The 17,877-nt window shown below is 37.9% G+C and overlaps 1 protein-coding gene across 1 annotated transcript in view; it reads right to left on the bottom strand.

The window, feature by feature from the left end:
* LOC120022991 (thyroid peroxidase-like) overlaps window positions 1-17,877 on the bottom strand; it is a 66,935-nt gene that overhangs the window by 25,959 nt on the left and 23,099 nt on the right. Inside the window, exons 7-9 of the mRNA XM_038966942.1 lie at window positions 16,969-17,139; window positions 16,557-16,794; window positions 16,136-16,344 (exon numbers count right to left, since the gene is read on the bottom strand). Coding sequence (XP_038822870.1) covers window positions 16,136-16,344; window positions 16,557-16,794; window positions 16,969-17,139 — 618 coding nt within the window. The remainder of the gene's footprint in view (window positions 1-16,135; window positions 16,345-16,556; window positions 16,795-16,968; window positions 17,140-17,877) is intronic.

Consider the following 17,877-nt stretch of genomic DNA (forward strand, 5'->3'; position numbering starts at 1 on the left):
CATATCTATAGTGTCAAGCATGAATAAACATCATATCTATGGTGTCACGCATGAATAAACAACATATCTATGGTGTCACGCATGAATAAACAACATATATATGGTGTCACGCATGAATAAACATCATATCTATGGTGTCACGCATGAATAAACAACATATCTATGGTGTCACGCATGAATAAACATCATATCTATGGTGTCACGCATGAATAAACATCATATATACGGTGTCACGTATGAATAAACAACATATCTATTGTGTCACGCATGAATAAACATCATATCTATGGTGTCATGCATGAATAAACAACATATCTATAGTGTCACGCATGAATAAACATCATATCTATGGTGTCACGCATGAATAAACAACATATCTATGGTGTCACGCATGAAAAAACAACATATCTATGGTGTCACGCATGAATAAACAACATATATAGGGTGTCACGCATGAATAAACATCATATCTATGGTGTCACACATGAATAAACAACATATCTATGGTGTCACGCATGAATAAACATCATATCTATGGTGTCACGCATGAATAAACAACATATCTATGGTGTCACGCATGAATAAACAACATATCTATGGTGTCACGCATGAATAAACAACATATCTATGGTGTCACGCATGAATAAACAACATATCTATGGTGTCACGAATGAATAAACAACATATATATGGTGTCACGCATGAATAAACAACATATCTATGGTGTCACGCATGAATAAACATCATATCTATGGTGTCACGCATGAATAAACAACATATCTATGGTGTCACGCATGAATAAACAACATATCTATGGTGTCACGCATGAATAAACATCATGTCTATGGTGTCACGCATGAATAAACAACATATCTATGGTGTCACGCATGAATAAACAACATATCTATGGTGTCACGCATGAATAAACAACATATCTATGGTGTCACGCATGAATAAACAACATATATATGGTGTCACGCATGAATAAACAACATATCTATGGTGTCACGCATGAATAAACATCATATGATTGGTGTCACGCATGAATAAAAACATATCTATAGTGTCACATATGAATAAACAACATATCTATGGTGTCACGCATGAATAAACATCATATCTATGGTGTCAAGCATGAATAAACAACATATCTATGGTGTCACGCATGAATAAACAACATATCGATGGTGTCACGCATGAATAAACAACATATCTATGGTGTCACGCATGAATAAACATCATATCTATGGTGTCACGCATGAATAAACATCATATCTATGGTGTCACGCATGAATAAACATCATATCTATGGTGTCACGCATGAATAAACAACATATCTATGGTGTCACGCATGAATAAACAACATATCTATGGTGTCACGCATGAATGAACATCATATCTATGGTGTCACGCATGAATAAACAACATATCTATGGTGTCACGCATGAATAAACAACATATCTATGGTGTCACGCATGAATAAACATCATATCTATGGTGTCACGCATGAATAAACATCATATCTATGGTGTCACGCATGAATAAACATCATATCTATGGTGTCACGCATGAATAAACATCATATCTATGGTGTCACGCATGAATAAACAACATATCTATGGTGTCACGCATGAATAAACAACATATCTATGGTGTCACGCATGAATAAACATCATATATATGGTGTCACGCATGAATAAACAACATCTATGGTGTCACGCATGAATAAACAACATATCTATGGTGTCACGCATGAATAAACAACATATCTATAGTGTCACGCATGAATAAACAACATATCTATGGTGTCACTTATGAATAAACATCATATCTATAGTGTCACGCATGAATAAACAACATATCTATGGTGTCACGCATGAATAAACAACATATCTATGGTGTCACGCATGAATAAACAACATATCTATAGTGTCACACATGAATAAACATCATATCTATGGTGTCACGCATGAATAAACAACATATCTATGGTGTCACGCATGAATAAACAACATATATATGGTGTCACGCATGAATAAACATCATATCTATGGTGTCACGCATGAATAAACAACATATCTATGGTGTCACGCATGAATAAACATCATATCTATGGTGTCACGCATGAATAAACATCATATATACGGTGTCACGCATGAATAAACAACATATCTATTGTGTCACGCATGAATAAACATCATATCTATGGTGTCACGCATGAATAAACAACATATCTATAGTGTCACGCATGAATAAACATCATATCTATGGTGTCACGCATGAATAAACAACATATCTATGGTGTCACGCATGAAAAAACAACATATCTATGGTGTCACGCATGAATAAACAACATATATAGGGTGTCACGCATGAATAAACATCATATCTATGGTGTCACGCATGAATAAACAACATATCTATGGTGTCACGCATGAATAAACAACATATCTATGGTGTCACGCATGAATAAACAACATATCTATGGTGTCACGCATGAATAAACATCATATCTATGGTGTCACGCATGAATAAACAACATATCTATAGTGTCACGCATGAATAAACAACATATCTATGGTGTCACGCATCAATAAACAACATATCTATAGTGTCACGCATGAATAAACAACATATCTATGGTGTCACGCATGAATAAACAACATATCTATGGTGTCACGCATGAATAAACATCATATCTATGGTGTCACGCATGAATAAACATCATATCTATGGTGTCACGCATGAATAAACAACATATCTACGGTGTCACGCATGAATAAACATCATATCTATGGTGTCACGCATGAATAAACATCATATCTATGGTGTCACGCATGAATAAACATCATATCTATGGTGTCACGCATGAATAAACAACATATCTACGGTGTCACGCATGAATAAACATCATATCTATGGTGTCACGCATGAATAAACAACATATCTACGGTGTCACGCATGAATAAACAACATATCTACGGTGTCACGCATGAATAAACATCATATCTATGGTGTCACGCATGAATAAACATCATATCTACGGTGTCACGCATGAATAAACAACATATCTACGGTGTCACGCATGAATAAACAACATATCTACGGTGTCACGCATGAATAAACATCATATCTACGGTGTCACGCATGAATAAACATCATATCTATGGTGTCACGCATGAATAAACATCATATCTATGGTGTCACGCATGAATAAACAACATATATATAGTGTCACGCATGAATAAACAACATATCTATAGTGTCACGCATGAATAAACATCATATCTATGGTGTCACGCATGAATAAACAACATATATATGGTGTCACGCATGAGTAAACATGATATCTATTGTGTCACGCATGAATAAACAACATATCTATGGTGTCACACATGAATAAACTTCATATATATAGTGTCACGCATGAATAAACAACATATCTATGGTGTCACGCATGAATAAACAACATATCTATGGTGTCACGCATGAATAAACAACATATCTATGGTGTCACGCATGAATAAACATCATATCTATGGTGTCACGCATGAATAAACAACATATCTATGGTGTCACGCATGAATAAACAACATATCAATGGTGTCACGCATGAATAAACAACATATCTATGGTGTCACGCATGAATAAACAACATATCTATGGTGTCACGCATGAATAAACATCATATCTATGGTGTCACGCATGAATAAACAACATATCTATGGTGTCACGCATGAATAAACAACATATCTATGGTGTCACGCATGAATAAACAACATATCTATGGTGTCACGCATGAATAAACAACATATCTATGGTGTCACGCATGAATAAACATCCTATCTATAGTGTCACGCATGAATAAACAACATATCTATGGTGTCACGCATGAATAAACATCATATCTATGGTGTCACGCATGAATAAACAACATATCTATGGTGTCACGCATGAATAAACAACATATCTATGGTGTCACGCATGAATAAACATCATGTCTATGGTGTCACGCATGAATAAACAACATATCTATGGTGTCACGCATGAATAAACAACATATCTATGGTGTCACGCATGAATAAACAACATATCTATGGTGTCACGCATGAATAAACAACATATATATGGTGTCACGCATGAATAAACAACATATCTATGGTGTCACGCATGAATAAACATCATATGATTGGTGTCACGCATGAATAAACAACATATCTATAGTGTCACATATGAATAAACAACATATCTATGGTGTCACGCATGAATAAACATCATATCTATGGTGTCAAGCATGAATAAACAACATATCTATGGTGTCACGCATGAATAAACAACATATCTATGGTGTCACGCATGAATAAACATCATATCTATGGTGTCACGCATGAATAAACAACATATCTATGGTGTCACGCATGAATAAACAACATATCTATGGTGTCACGCATGAATAAACATCATATCTATGGTGTCACGCATGAATAAACATCATATCTATGGTGTCACGCATGAATAAACATCATATCTATGGTGTCACGCATGAATAAACAACATATCTATGGTGTCACGCATGAATAAACAACATATCTATGGTGTCACGCATGAATGAACATCATATCTATGGTGTCACGCATGAATAAACAACATATCTATGGTGTCACGCATGAATAAACAACATATCTATGGTGTCACGCATGAATAAACATATCTATGGTGTCACGCATGAATAAACATCATATCTATGGTGTCACGCATGAATAAACATCATATCTATGGTGTCACGCATGAATAAACATCATATCTATGGTGTCACGCATGAATAAACAACATATCTATGGTGTCACGCATGAATAAACAACATATCTATGGTGTCACGCATGAATAAACATCATATCTATGGTGTCATGTATGAATAAACAACATATCTATGGTGTCACGCATGAATAAACATATCTATGGTGTCACGCATGAATAAACAACATATCTATAGTGTCACGCATGAATAAACAACATATCTATGGTGTCACTTATGAATAAACATCATATATATAGTGTCACGCATGAATAAACAACATATCTATGGTGTCACGCATGAATAAACAACATATCTATGGTGTCACGCATGAATAAACAACATATCTATAGTGTCACGCATGAATAAACATCATATCTATGGTGTCACGCATGAATAAACAACATATCTATGGTGTCACGCATGAATAAACAACATATATATGGTGTCACGCATGAATAAACATCATATCTATGGTGTCACGCATGAATAAACAACATATCTATGGTGTCACGCATGAATAAACATCATATCTATGGTGTCACGCATGAATAAACATCATATATACGGTGTCACGCATGAATAAACAACATATCTATTGTGTCACGCATGAATAAACATCATATCTATGGTGTCACGCATGAATAAACAACATATCTATAGTGTCACGCATGAATAAACATCATATCTATGGTGTCACGCATGAATAAACAACATATCTATGGTGTCACGCATGAAAAAACAACATATCTATGGTGTCACGCATGAATAAACAACATATATAGGGTGTCACGCATGAATAAACATCATATCTATGGTGTCACGCATGAATAAACAACATATCTATGGTGTCACGCATGAATAAACATCATATCTATGGTGTCACGCATGAAAAAACAACATATCTATGGTGTCACGCATGAATAAACAACATATATAGGGTGTCACGCATGAATAAACATCATATCTATGGTGTCACGCATGAATAAACAACATATCTATGGTGTCACGCATGAATAAACATCATATCTATGGTGTCACGCATGAATAAACAACATATCTATGGTGTCACGCATGAATAAACATCATATCTATGGTGTCACGCATGAATAAACAACATATCTATAGTGTCACGCATGAATAAACAACATATCTATGGTGTCACGCATCAATAAACAACATATCTACAGTGTCACGCATGAATAAACAACATATCTATGGTGTCACGCATGAATAAACAACATATCTATGGTGTCACGCATGAATAAACATCATATCTACGGTGTCACGCATGAATAAACATCATATCTATGGTGTCACGCATGAATAAACATCATATCTATGGTGTCACGCATGAATAAACAACATATATATAGTGTCACGCATGAATAAACAACATATCTATAGTGTCACGCATGAATAAACATCATATCTATGGTGTCACGCATGAATAAACAACATATATATGGTGTCACTCATGAATAAACATCATATCTATTGTGTCACGCATGAATAAACAACATATCTATGGTGTCACGCATGAATAAACTTCATATATATAGTGTCACGCATGAATAAACAACATATCTATGGTGTCACGCATGAATAAACAACATATCTATGCTGTCACGCATGAATAAACAACATATCTATGGTGTCACGCATGAATAAACATCATATCTATGGTGTCACGCATGAATAAACAACATATCTATGGTGTCACGCATGAATAAACAACATATCTATGGTGTCACGCATGAATAAACAACATATCTATGGTGTCACGCATGAATAAACAACATATCTATGGTGTCACGCATGAATAAACATCATATCTATGGTGTCACGCATGAATAAACAACATATCTATGGTGTCACGCATGAATAAACAACATATCTATGGTGTCACGCATGAATAAACAACATATCTATGGTGTCACGCATGAATAAACAACATATCTATGGTGTCACGCATGAATAAACATCCTATCTATAGTGTCACGCATGAATAAACAACATATTTATGGTGTCAAGCATGAATAAACAACATATCTATGGTGTCACGCATGAATAAACAACATATCTATGGTGTCACGCATGAATAAACAACATATTTATGGTGTCACGCATGAATAAACATCATATCTACGGTGTCACGCATGAATAAACAACATATATACGGTGTCACGCATGAATAAACAACATATCTACGGTGTCAAACATGAATAAACATCATATCTATGGTGTCACGCATGAATAAACAACATATCTATGGTGTCACGCATGAATAAACAACATATCTATGGTGTCACGCATGAATAAACATCATATCTATGGTGTCACGCATGAATAAACAACATATCTATGGTGTCACGCATGAATAAACATCATATCTATGGTGTCACGCATGAATAAACAACATATATATGGTGTCCACGCATGAATAAACAACATATCTATGGTGTCACGCATGAATAAACATCATATCTATGGTGTCACGCATGAATAAACAACATATCTATGGTGTCACGCATGAATAAACAACATATCTATGGTGTCACGCATGAATAAACAACATATCTATGGTGTCACGCATGAATAAACAACATATATATGGTGTCACGCATGAATAAACAACATATATATGGTGTCACGCAATAGGGTCACGCATGAATAAACAACATATATATGGTGTCACGCATGAATAAACATCATATCTATGGTGTCACGCATGAATAAACAACATATCTATGGTGTCACGCATGAATAAACATCATATATATGGTGTCACGCATGAATAAACAACATATCTATGGTGTCACGCATGAATAAACAACATATCTATGGTGTCACGCATGAATAAACAACATATCTATGGTGTCACGCATCAATAAACAACATATCTATGGTGTCACGCATGAATAAACATCATATCTATAGTGTCACGCATGAATAAACAACATATCTATGGTGTCACGAATGAATAAACATCATATCTATGGTGTCACGCATGAATAAACAACATATATATGGTGTCACGAATGAATAAACATCATATCTATGGTGTCACGCATGAATAAACAACATATCTATGGGGTCACGCATGAATAAACAACATATCTATGGTGTCACGCATGAATAAACAACATATCTATGGTGTCACGCATGAATAAACATCATATATATGGTGTCACGCATGAATAAACAACATATCTATGGTGTCACGCATGAATAAACAACATATCTATGGTGTCACGCATGAATAAACAACATATCTATGGTGTCACGCATCAATAAACAACATATCTATGGTGTCACGCATGAATAAACATCATATCTATAGTGTCACGCATGAATAAACAACATATCTATGGTGTCACGAATGAATAAACAACATATCTATGGTGTCACGAATGAATAAACATCATATCTATGGTGTCACGCATGAATAAACAACATATCTATGGGGTCACGCATGAATAAACATCATATCTATAGTGTCACGCATGAATAAACATATCTATGGTGTCACGCATGAATAAACATCATATATATGGTGTCACGCATGAATAAACAACATATCTATGGTGTCAAGCATGAATATACAACATATCTATGGTGTCACGCATGAATAAACATCATATCTATAGTGTCACGCATGAATAAACATCATATCTATGGTGTCACGCATGAATAAACATCATATCTATGGTGTCACGCATGAATAAACAACATATCTATGGTGTCACGCATGAATAAACAACATATCTATGGTGTCACGCATGAATAAACAACATATCTATGGTGTCACGCATGAATAAACAACATATCTATGGTGTCACGCTACACAGATTCTTTCTATTCATAAAAAGAAGACAGGCTGGGCCTTTCTCCTCCTGTCAATAACTGCTTTGCATTTGATCATAATGATATACTGTAAATGTGCTCTGTAATTATATATTTTTCAGTGATTGGGCTTAAGGGATAGACCAGACCCTGGCATGATCATCAAACAACTGCACATCAATGGTCAACTTGCGGCCAGCTGGAAGTCCTTCCAAATTCACATCCTTCTCTAAAATACCACATTTTCACAACACTTTTAAAAAATACATTTAAAAAAAAAAAGTGTTAATTTTATTTTAGCTAGATATGTATTCCATTAGAACAGCTCATACAAGTGATTCAATCCCTTGTTGTGTCAATAGAAGAATTTACGCCAGTAATGTAGAGCAGCAGCAAATGCTTGACCGGAATTGGAAAGTCTAACCAAGAACTGAATGTAGCAAGCAGGCTCATCATAACTCTACAAACTGCCCTGGTTACTCCAGATACAGTATCAGACTCATCATAACTCTACAAACTGCCCTGGTTACTCCAGATACAGTATCAGACTCATCTTAACTCTACAATCTGCCCTGGTTACTCCAGATACAGTATCAGACTCATCATAACTCTACAAACTGCCCTGGTTACTCCAGATAAAGTATCAGACTCATCGTAACTCTACAAACTGCCCTGGTTACTCCAGATACAGAATCAGGCTCATCGTAACTCTACAAACTGCCCTGGTTACTCCAGATAAAGTATCAGACTCATCGTAACTCTACAAACTGCCCTGGTTACTCCAGATAAAGTATCAGACTCATCGTAACTCTACAAACTGCCCTGGTTACTCCAGATAAAGTATCAGACTCATCGTAACTTTCCAAACTGCCCTGGTTACTCCCGATAAAGTATCAGACTCATCGTAACTCTACAAACTGCCCTGGTTACTCCAGATAAAGTATCAGACTCATCGTAACTCTACAAACTGCCCTGGTTACTCCAGATACAGTATCAGACTCATCGTAACTCTACAAACTGCCCTGGTTACTCCAGATAAAGTATCAGACTCATCGTAACTCTACAAACTGCCCTGGTTACTCCAGATAAAGTATCAGGCTCATCGTAACTCTACAAACTGCCCTGGTTACTCCAGATAAAGTATCAGGCTCATCGTAATTCTACAAACTGCCCTGGTTACTCCAGATACAGAATCAGGCTCATCGTAACTCTACAAACTGCCCTGGTTACTCCAGATAAAGTATCAGGCTCATCGTAACTCTACAAACTGCCCTGGTTACTCCAGATAAAGTATCAGACTCATCGTAACTCTACAAACTGCCCTGGTTACTCCAGATACAGTATCAGACTCATTGTAACTCTACAAACTGCCCTGGTTACTCCAGATAAAGTATCAGGCTCATCGTAATTCTACAAACTGCCCTGGTTACTCCAGATACAGAATCAGGCTCATCGTAACTCTACAAACTGCCCTGGTTACTCCAGATAAAGTATCAGGCTCATTGTAACTCTACAAACTGCCCTGGTTACTCCAGATAAAGTATCAGACTCATCGTAACTCTACAAACTGCCCTGGTTACTCCAGATACAGTATCAGACTCATCGTAACTCTACAAACTGCCCTGGTTACTCCAGATAAAGTATCAGACTCATTGTAACTCTACAATCTGCCCTGGTTACTCCAGATACAGTATCAGACTCATCATAACTCTACAAACTGCCCTGGTTACTCCAGATAAAGTATCAGGCTCATCGTAACTCTACAAACTGCCCTGGTTACTCCAGATACAGAATCAGGCTCATCGTAACTCTACAAACTGCCCTGGTTACTCCAGATAAAGTATCAGACTCATCGTAACTCTACAAACTGCCCTGGTTACTCCAGATAAAGTATCAGAATCATCGTAACTCTACAAACTGCCCTGGTTACTCCAGATAAAGTATCAGACTCATCGTAACTCTACAAACTGCCCTGGTTACTCCAGATAAAGTATCAGGCTCATCGTAACTCTACAAACTGCCCTGGTTACTCCAGATACAGTATCAGACTCATCGTAACTCTACAAACTGCCCTGGTTACTCCAGATAAAGTATCAGACTCATTGTAACTCTACAATCTGCCCTGGTTACTCCAGATACAGTATCAGACTCATCATAACTCTACAAACTGCCCTGGTTACTCCAGATAAAGTATCAGGCTCATAGTAACTCTACAAACTGCCCTGGTTACTCCAGATACAGTATCAGACTCATTGTAACTCTACAATCTGCCCTGGTTACTCCAGATAAAGTATCAGACTCATTGTAACTCTACAAACTGCCCTGGTTACTCCAGATAAAGTATCAGACTCATTGTAACTCTACAAACTGCCCTGGTTACTCCAGATAAAGTATCAGGCTCATCGTAACTCTACAAACTGCCCTGGTTACTCCAGATAAAGTATCAGACTCATCGTAACTCTACAAACTGCTCTGGTTACTCCAGATAAAGTATCAGGCTCATTGTAACTCTACAAACTGCTCTGGTTACTCCAGATAAAGTATCAGGCTCATCGTAACTCTACAAACTGCCCTGGTTACTCCAGATACAGTATCAGACTCATCATAACTCTACAAACTGCCCTGGTTACTCCAGATAAAGTATCAGACTCATTGTAACTCTACAATCTGCCCTGGTTACTCCAGATACAGTATCAGACTCATTGTAACTCTACAAACTGCCCTGGTTACTCCAGATAAAGTATCAGGCTCATCGTAACTCTACAAACTGCTCTGGTTACTCCAGATAAAGTATCAGTTGGAAATCTCCTTCCTTAAACTCATCACCAAGCTGGTTTTGCAGCAATGTTAGTCACCCATTTAAGCATATCATTGCATACAAGTGTTTTAGAGGTGAGTCATGAACATTAGTTGGAGGTGAGCAGATGTATCAGGCCCATAGCGTCCACAGAGTCATATGCCCCCTCACATTTGTCCTGTTAAAAAAATAAGTATATATTGTTTTGTTGTTGTTTCTCTGTAATAATACTAGCCACCTAGCAATTTTATGAAGTTGGCTTTAGCTAGCCCAGATATATTCCAATCTCCCAACATCATAACTAGCTACCAAGAGGCAATTTCAGGCTATCAATGAAGTTAGAGTAGCTAGCTTGTCTAACTATTTTGCCTGCTGGCAATGTTGGTAGACTTTAGAAAAGCAAACAGTTACTGAATAAGACTGCCCATTCCCCTCAGATTTTGTGTGCATGACGCCCCTGAACGTGATCCAGTGGTATGAGTCTCTCTCTCTGGTCTCTCTCTCTCTGGTCTCTCTCTCTCTGGTCTCTCTCTCTCCCTGGTCTCTCTCTCTCTCTCTGGTCTCTCTCTCTCTCTCTGGTCTCTCTCTCTCTCTCTGGTCTCTCTCTCTCTGGTGTCTTTTGTCTCTCTCTCTCTCTCTCTAGTCTCTTCAAATCAAATCAAATCAAATTTTAGGCACATTTCTTGGCCCAACTTACCCGGGGTATGGGGTAAGTTGAAGCGAGGAACAGGGTAAGTTAAGCCGCTTACAAATGTCTGTACTGAATTAAATATTACCACTACCTTTTTAAAATCACATCTCTATTTCCCAAACACAATTACAATCGCCTTTTTGTCTTTTAAGCATTTTAAGCATTTTTAAACACAGGCTTAACACCTAACAAACACTTTGTACTTTTTAAAACACTTAACACAGGCCAGGCCCTGCTGTTACCTCATATCCCAGTGATAATGCTTGCATTACGCCTGGGGGAAAAAACACTTGAATTTGCTCAACTTGCCATGGCTCAACTTCCCCCAAGGCAAACATTTTGACTATATTAGCCCATTCAGCTAGAAGGATGCACTTTCATAATAGGTTTTTTGGACCTCATATTGAAGCTGATAGAGACCACAACTGATGTATAGAACAATCTTAAAACGATCTACTTTGGTTTAGATAGAAGCATCATGAAACCTTTAACACAATACATTCATTTGACCTGGTTGAACACCTTTTGTTTTTTGTTGACCTAACTTGCTTACCACTTTTCCATGTGCATTCTTACTTCACAGATTCCATGAAATTATTACGTCTTCCTAAATAGTTGGTCAAATGATTCATTTGGTGTATGGTTTCCTAGAAACAAGGATGGCCCCATTTACCACACTCTCCCCTAACAAGAACAGAAATTACATAGAGAGAGGAAACATGATTGACAGTAATTACAGCGGTGTATTTTTTAATAAGTATACACTGACTTTGTATACCTCTCATACCTTTATTCATCCCAAATACATTGAACTGAAGTACAATGATATTCACAAAGATAAAAGGCGTTGCAGGGGTAACAGTAGCTAAAATATACAGGATAAAAAGCATGAAAACATAGAGAAAAAATTAAACACAGGCCAATGTCTTCATGGAGGATCTCTTGCTTCTCGTCTTAGCTGAAGTTGTCTGAAAATAAATTGGGAAATACAATGTGTATTCAATGTGTATTTCCTCAGGCTATGCAATCACTCATAGACATTATTCCTATTTAAAATTCACAAATGACTGCAGGCGACATCGGGCTTTCACACTTTTCCCCCCACAATGGTGTTGCTTTAAGAGTACCAGTGGGGGGGGGGGGGGGGGGCAGTTAAGAACCAAGGCAAGATGACACAGAAGTTAATACAGGGTGAGACAGATAATACTGGGTGGATTAGATTTTCACTGGTAGTATCCTTGGTTACATCACAGAATTCAATATTTTTTGATTGGATGGAAGACTGATTTCCTCTCACTAACTACTGGTATTACGTTTCTCTTCAACTTGGCTTCTGATTGCAATCCTGTGATTCTGGTGCAGCGTAGTGGTGTAAAGTACTTAATTTTAAGGAAAGGGTCACCCATTTTGAAAGTTATATTGTTGTTTTTGTGTGCATCTCTTAGAGATGTTCTATTGATTCCCTGGGTCATTTCATGTTTTCGTGTGTATCTGAGTTATTAGTGTTCAAGCAGGCAGATATCCAGCTGGTATGACGTAGTACTGTGGTAAACTTTACCACAGTACTACGTCATACTGAGAGAGACTTTACCACAGTACTACGTCATACTGAGAGAGACTTTACCACAGTACTACGTCATACTGAGAGAGACTTTACCACAGTACTACGTCATACTGAGAGAGACTTTACCACAGTACTACGTCATACTGAGAGAGACTTTACCACAGTACTACGTCATACTGAGAGAGACGTTTACCACAGTACTACGTCATACTGAGAGAGACGTTTAACACAGTACTACGTCATACTGAGAGAGACTTTACCACAGTACTACGTCATACTGAGAGAGACGTTTAACACAGTACTATGTCATACTGAGAGAGACGTTTAACACAGTACTACATCATACTGAGAGAGACGTTTAACACAGTACTACGTCATACTGAGAGAGACGTTTAACACAGTACTACGTCATACTGAGAGAGACTTTACCACAGTACTACGTCATACTGAGAGAGACTTTACCACAGTACTACATCATACTGAGAGAGACGTTTAATAACACAGTACTACGTCATACTGAGAGACGTTTAACACAGTACTACGTCATACTGAGAGAGACTTTACCACAGTACTACGTCATACTGAGAGAGACTTTACCACAGTACTACGTCATACTGAGAGAGACTTTACCACAGTACTACGTCATACTGAGAGAGACTTTACCACAGTACTACGTCATACTGAGAGAGACTTTACCACAGTACTACGTCATACTGAGAGAGACGTTTAACACAGTACTACGTCATACTGAGAGACGTTTAACACAGTACTACGTCATACCGAGAGAGACGTTTACCACAGTACTACGTCATACTGAGAGAGACGTTTACCACAGTACTACGTCATACTGAGAGAGACTTTACCACAGTACTACGTCATACTGAGAGAGACGTTTAACACAGTACTACGTCATACTGAGAGAGACGTTTAATAACACAGTACTACGTCATACTGAGAGACGTTTAACACAGTACTACGTCATACTGAGAGAGACTTTACCACAGTACTACGTCATACTGAGAGAGACTTTACCACAGTACTACGTCATACTGAGAGAGACGTCTCTCTCACTACCCTGGAAGTTAATAGGAACACAACTTTTAGATCTCTAAAACGTCTATCATACGTGTCAGATTTCAATACTGGCCGACGTCAAAACTCGGGAGGACGTCTTCTCTCAAATGAGCCATTGATCATATTGTTGCGATATTCCTACCTGAAGAAATGTGTAATTTAACAAAGGGTCAAGCACATTTCTCCTATTTGTCTGCCTCTTCAGTCCAGGATGCATTGCATGGTGCCGTTGCCAGAGATAGAAAGGAGGTAAGAATCAACTGAATGAAAGAACGTACAACGCCCCACCCAGCCGACTGTCGACCAATCGCGTTCATGTTGTCATGCTGCGCTACATGTTGCTAAGCTAATCGTCACGCAACCCCTTCTCAAAGTCAGTGTATATGTCGAGAAACTTTACTATTTTCCTCTAATATACGTAATGTCACGGTTCCAAAGCTATACGATATTACAGATAGCAAGTTAATTATCTTCCATCTCGGAAAAGATTTGTAATGTTGTACTTCTAATGTTGGGTTTTTGAGCTAGCGCCCAATAGACTCCCATTCACTCCTCAAAGGAGAGCGCTCTTTGTCCCAGAATCGCCCAGAATGAACCGTGCAGCCCATTGATGTACCATTGACGTTTTCCATCTCCTCAAAAGTATATCTGCCATTGCTAATGTTAGACCCACATCAATCTACAGGTTGGTGAGATTGTAGACTCTTAAATTGATGGTGCAGTTTGTTTGACCGATTTTACAGCTAACTAGCTACTTGACATACTGATATTGTCTTCAGTATTATTGTGTGTAGCTACGTTTGCTAGCAAGCTACCTAGCTAGCTAGCTAGTCAGCCAGCCCATAAAGAGATCATTGCATTGTGGATTTTGCAGTCAACTTGAGCTGCAACAGATTTCAACAAAGATTTTCCATGTTGCTACCAATCTTATTATGACGGCAAAATTAAACATTTGTTCACAAAAAATATTAGTCTCACATATTAGTGTTATTTAACACTCTACATTAATGAGGGGTTCTGGGTGGATTCTGTCCTTTAAATAGAAAATAGTTTGAAGTATTACTTAAGTCGTTTTTTGGGGTATCTGTACTTTACTTTACTATTTATATTTTTGACAACTTTTAACTTTACTTCACTACATTCCTAAAGAAAATAATATTTTTTACTCCATACATTTTCCCTGACACCCAAAAGTACTCTTTACATTTCGAATGCTCGGGCAGGACAGCAATATGGTCCAATTCACACACCTATCAATTTGACACACCTATCAATATGACACACCTATCAATATAACACGTTGTCATCTGCCTCTGATCTGGCAGACTCACTAAACCACAAATACTGTGATTGTAAATGACATCATACCTGGGCTAGGCTCCTCTCTCCAGGCCTCCAAGTTCATCGATGGTATATTGTCACACAAGAGAAACCCGTCAGGGTATTTCCCAAACCTGAAGGGGTCAAGAGGGGCCTCTTTCACTTCACTGTTGTCACAGATCACGCGAGATAGAGAGTGCCTTAGAAGTTCCACCCTCTGACCCTGTGTAAACACACCCTCACTCTCCCACCAGAACCTGAAAAAAAAACATACAGTAATTGATAATAATAATCAGTCCAATATAGTCAAAAGAAGGCTTCAGAATATAGCATACTTAGGGGTCCAAGCATCAAATACTACAACAATAGTACAACAGTGTACCTACTACCAGTTACCTTCCAAACCCCCTCCATGGTTATAGTCTATGTTTTCTACGTAGCATCTGTTCACGTGTTTCAAAAAACTCACCTGTCCCCATCTCGAATCATCTTTATCTGTTTTCCAATGAGACATGAAAAGAGTGGACCAGTCCTGGAGCCAGACAGAGGTTCCTCTACCAGTCCTCCTAGCCACACGTCAATGTTGTCAGGATGTCTAAACAGGTCCATGATCTTCCCAACAACACTTGCATCCTTTACAACTTCTCTGAAGTCGTCTTGAGTCTCTATTCTGTCAAGTCCACAGAACGTCCTCCAGTCATTGTAACCTGGGACGTAATTATGGTGCAATTACATTATGCCTGCTTACTAGAGGATTCAAAACAGATCTTCACAGTGGAGTTGTGCAGAGCGATTAATACCTTTTTGTATTTTGGTTGGATTTCAATGAGATTAGTTTAAATTGTCCTAATTATTGACTCCTGTTTATGGGTAACACTGACCTGGAAGTCCATGGTCACGTCCCCTCTGCAGGTTGAGTGCGGCCAAGTCCAAACCCCCTGGGACAGTAAGCACAACCAGTCTCTCTGTCAGCTCCTCTGTCAGTAGGTTTTCTGGGGTCACTGCTGTCGCCGGCGTCCCCAACAGACCTCGGAGGACTGGCTCTAGTCCACCTTTCGTGAAGGTAAAAATATGACAACATTTCACAATACACTTTCCACTATAAACACATTATTCTCCGCAAATACTTCCAGTCAAATTAGTTCTAGGGTAGTTATGTAAGTTTCACATGCCTCCAGCAGAGCTAGTTGTGTGAATATGATCCCTTTCATTGCAATAAAATGCATATCTGTGGGGCTAAATCATTCAGTCTTGCTAGTAACCACTGAGAACTGGCTTTGGCTGGTATAGTTATGCATCACTTTGGATGTTCAGTAATGTATTCTGGAGCAGCTCACATGATTATTCCTATTTAAAATTCCAAATAACAGTTCCAAGTCTCTGTCAGATTAACAATATCCTATGAACAGTGCTAAAAGTACTAGAACTTTAAAAAGGGAGTCCCCATGGCAACTGTAGTAAGGTACATGTAGTTATAGACGTCAGAGGTTACATTAAGTAGAGGTCGCCAGTCTGGGTATGTACTGCACAAAAACATCATGCTGTATAGCCTGAAATGAGACTCCTGTGATAGCCTTTACCAAAACAGAGGTGGGGACACCCTTTCTTATTGTTTAATCTAAGGATTGGCCCTTTTAAGTATGCAACAGTCCACCCTATTAGTTCCAATAGTCATTTATTTATTTATTAAATTTAACCTTTATTTAACTAGGCAAGTCAGTTCAGAACAAATTCTTATTGACAATGACAGACTACCGGGGAACAGTTGGTTAACTGCCTTGTTCAGGGGC

Source organism: Salvelinus namaycush, chromosome 28, assembly GCF_016432855.1.
Source record: "Salvelinus namaycush isolate Seneca chromosome 28, SaNama_1.0, whole genome shotgun sequence".
Classification (NCBI taxonomy): domain Eukaryota; kingdom Metazoa; phylum Chordata; class Actinopteri; order Salmoniformes; family Salmonidae; genus Salvelinus; species Salvelinus namaycush.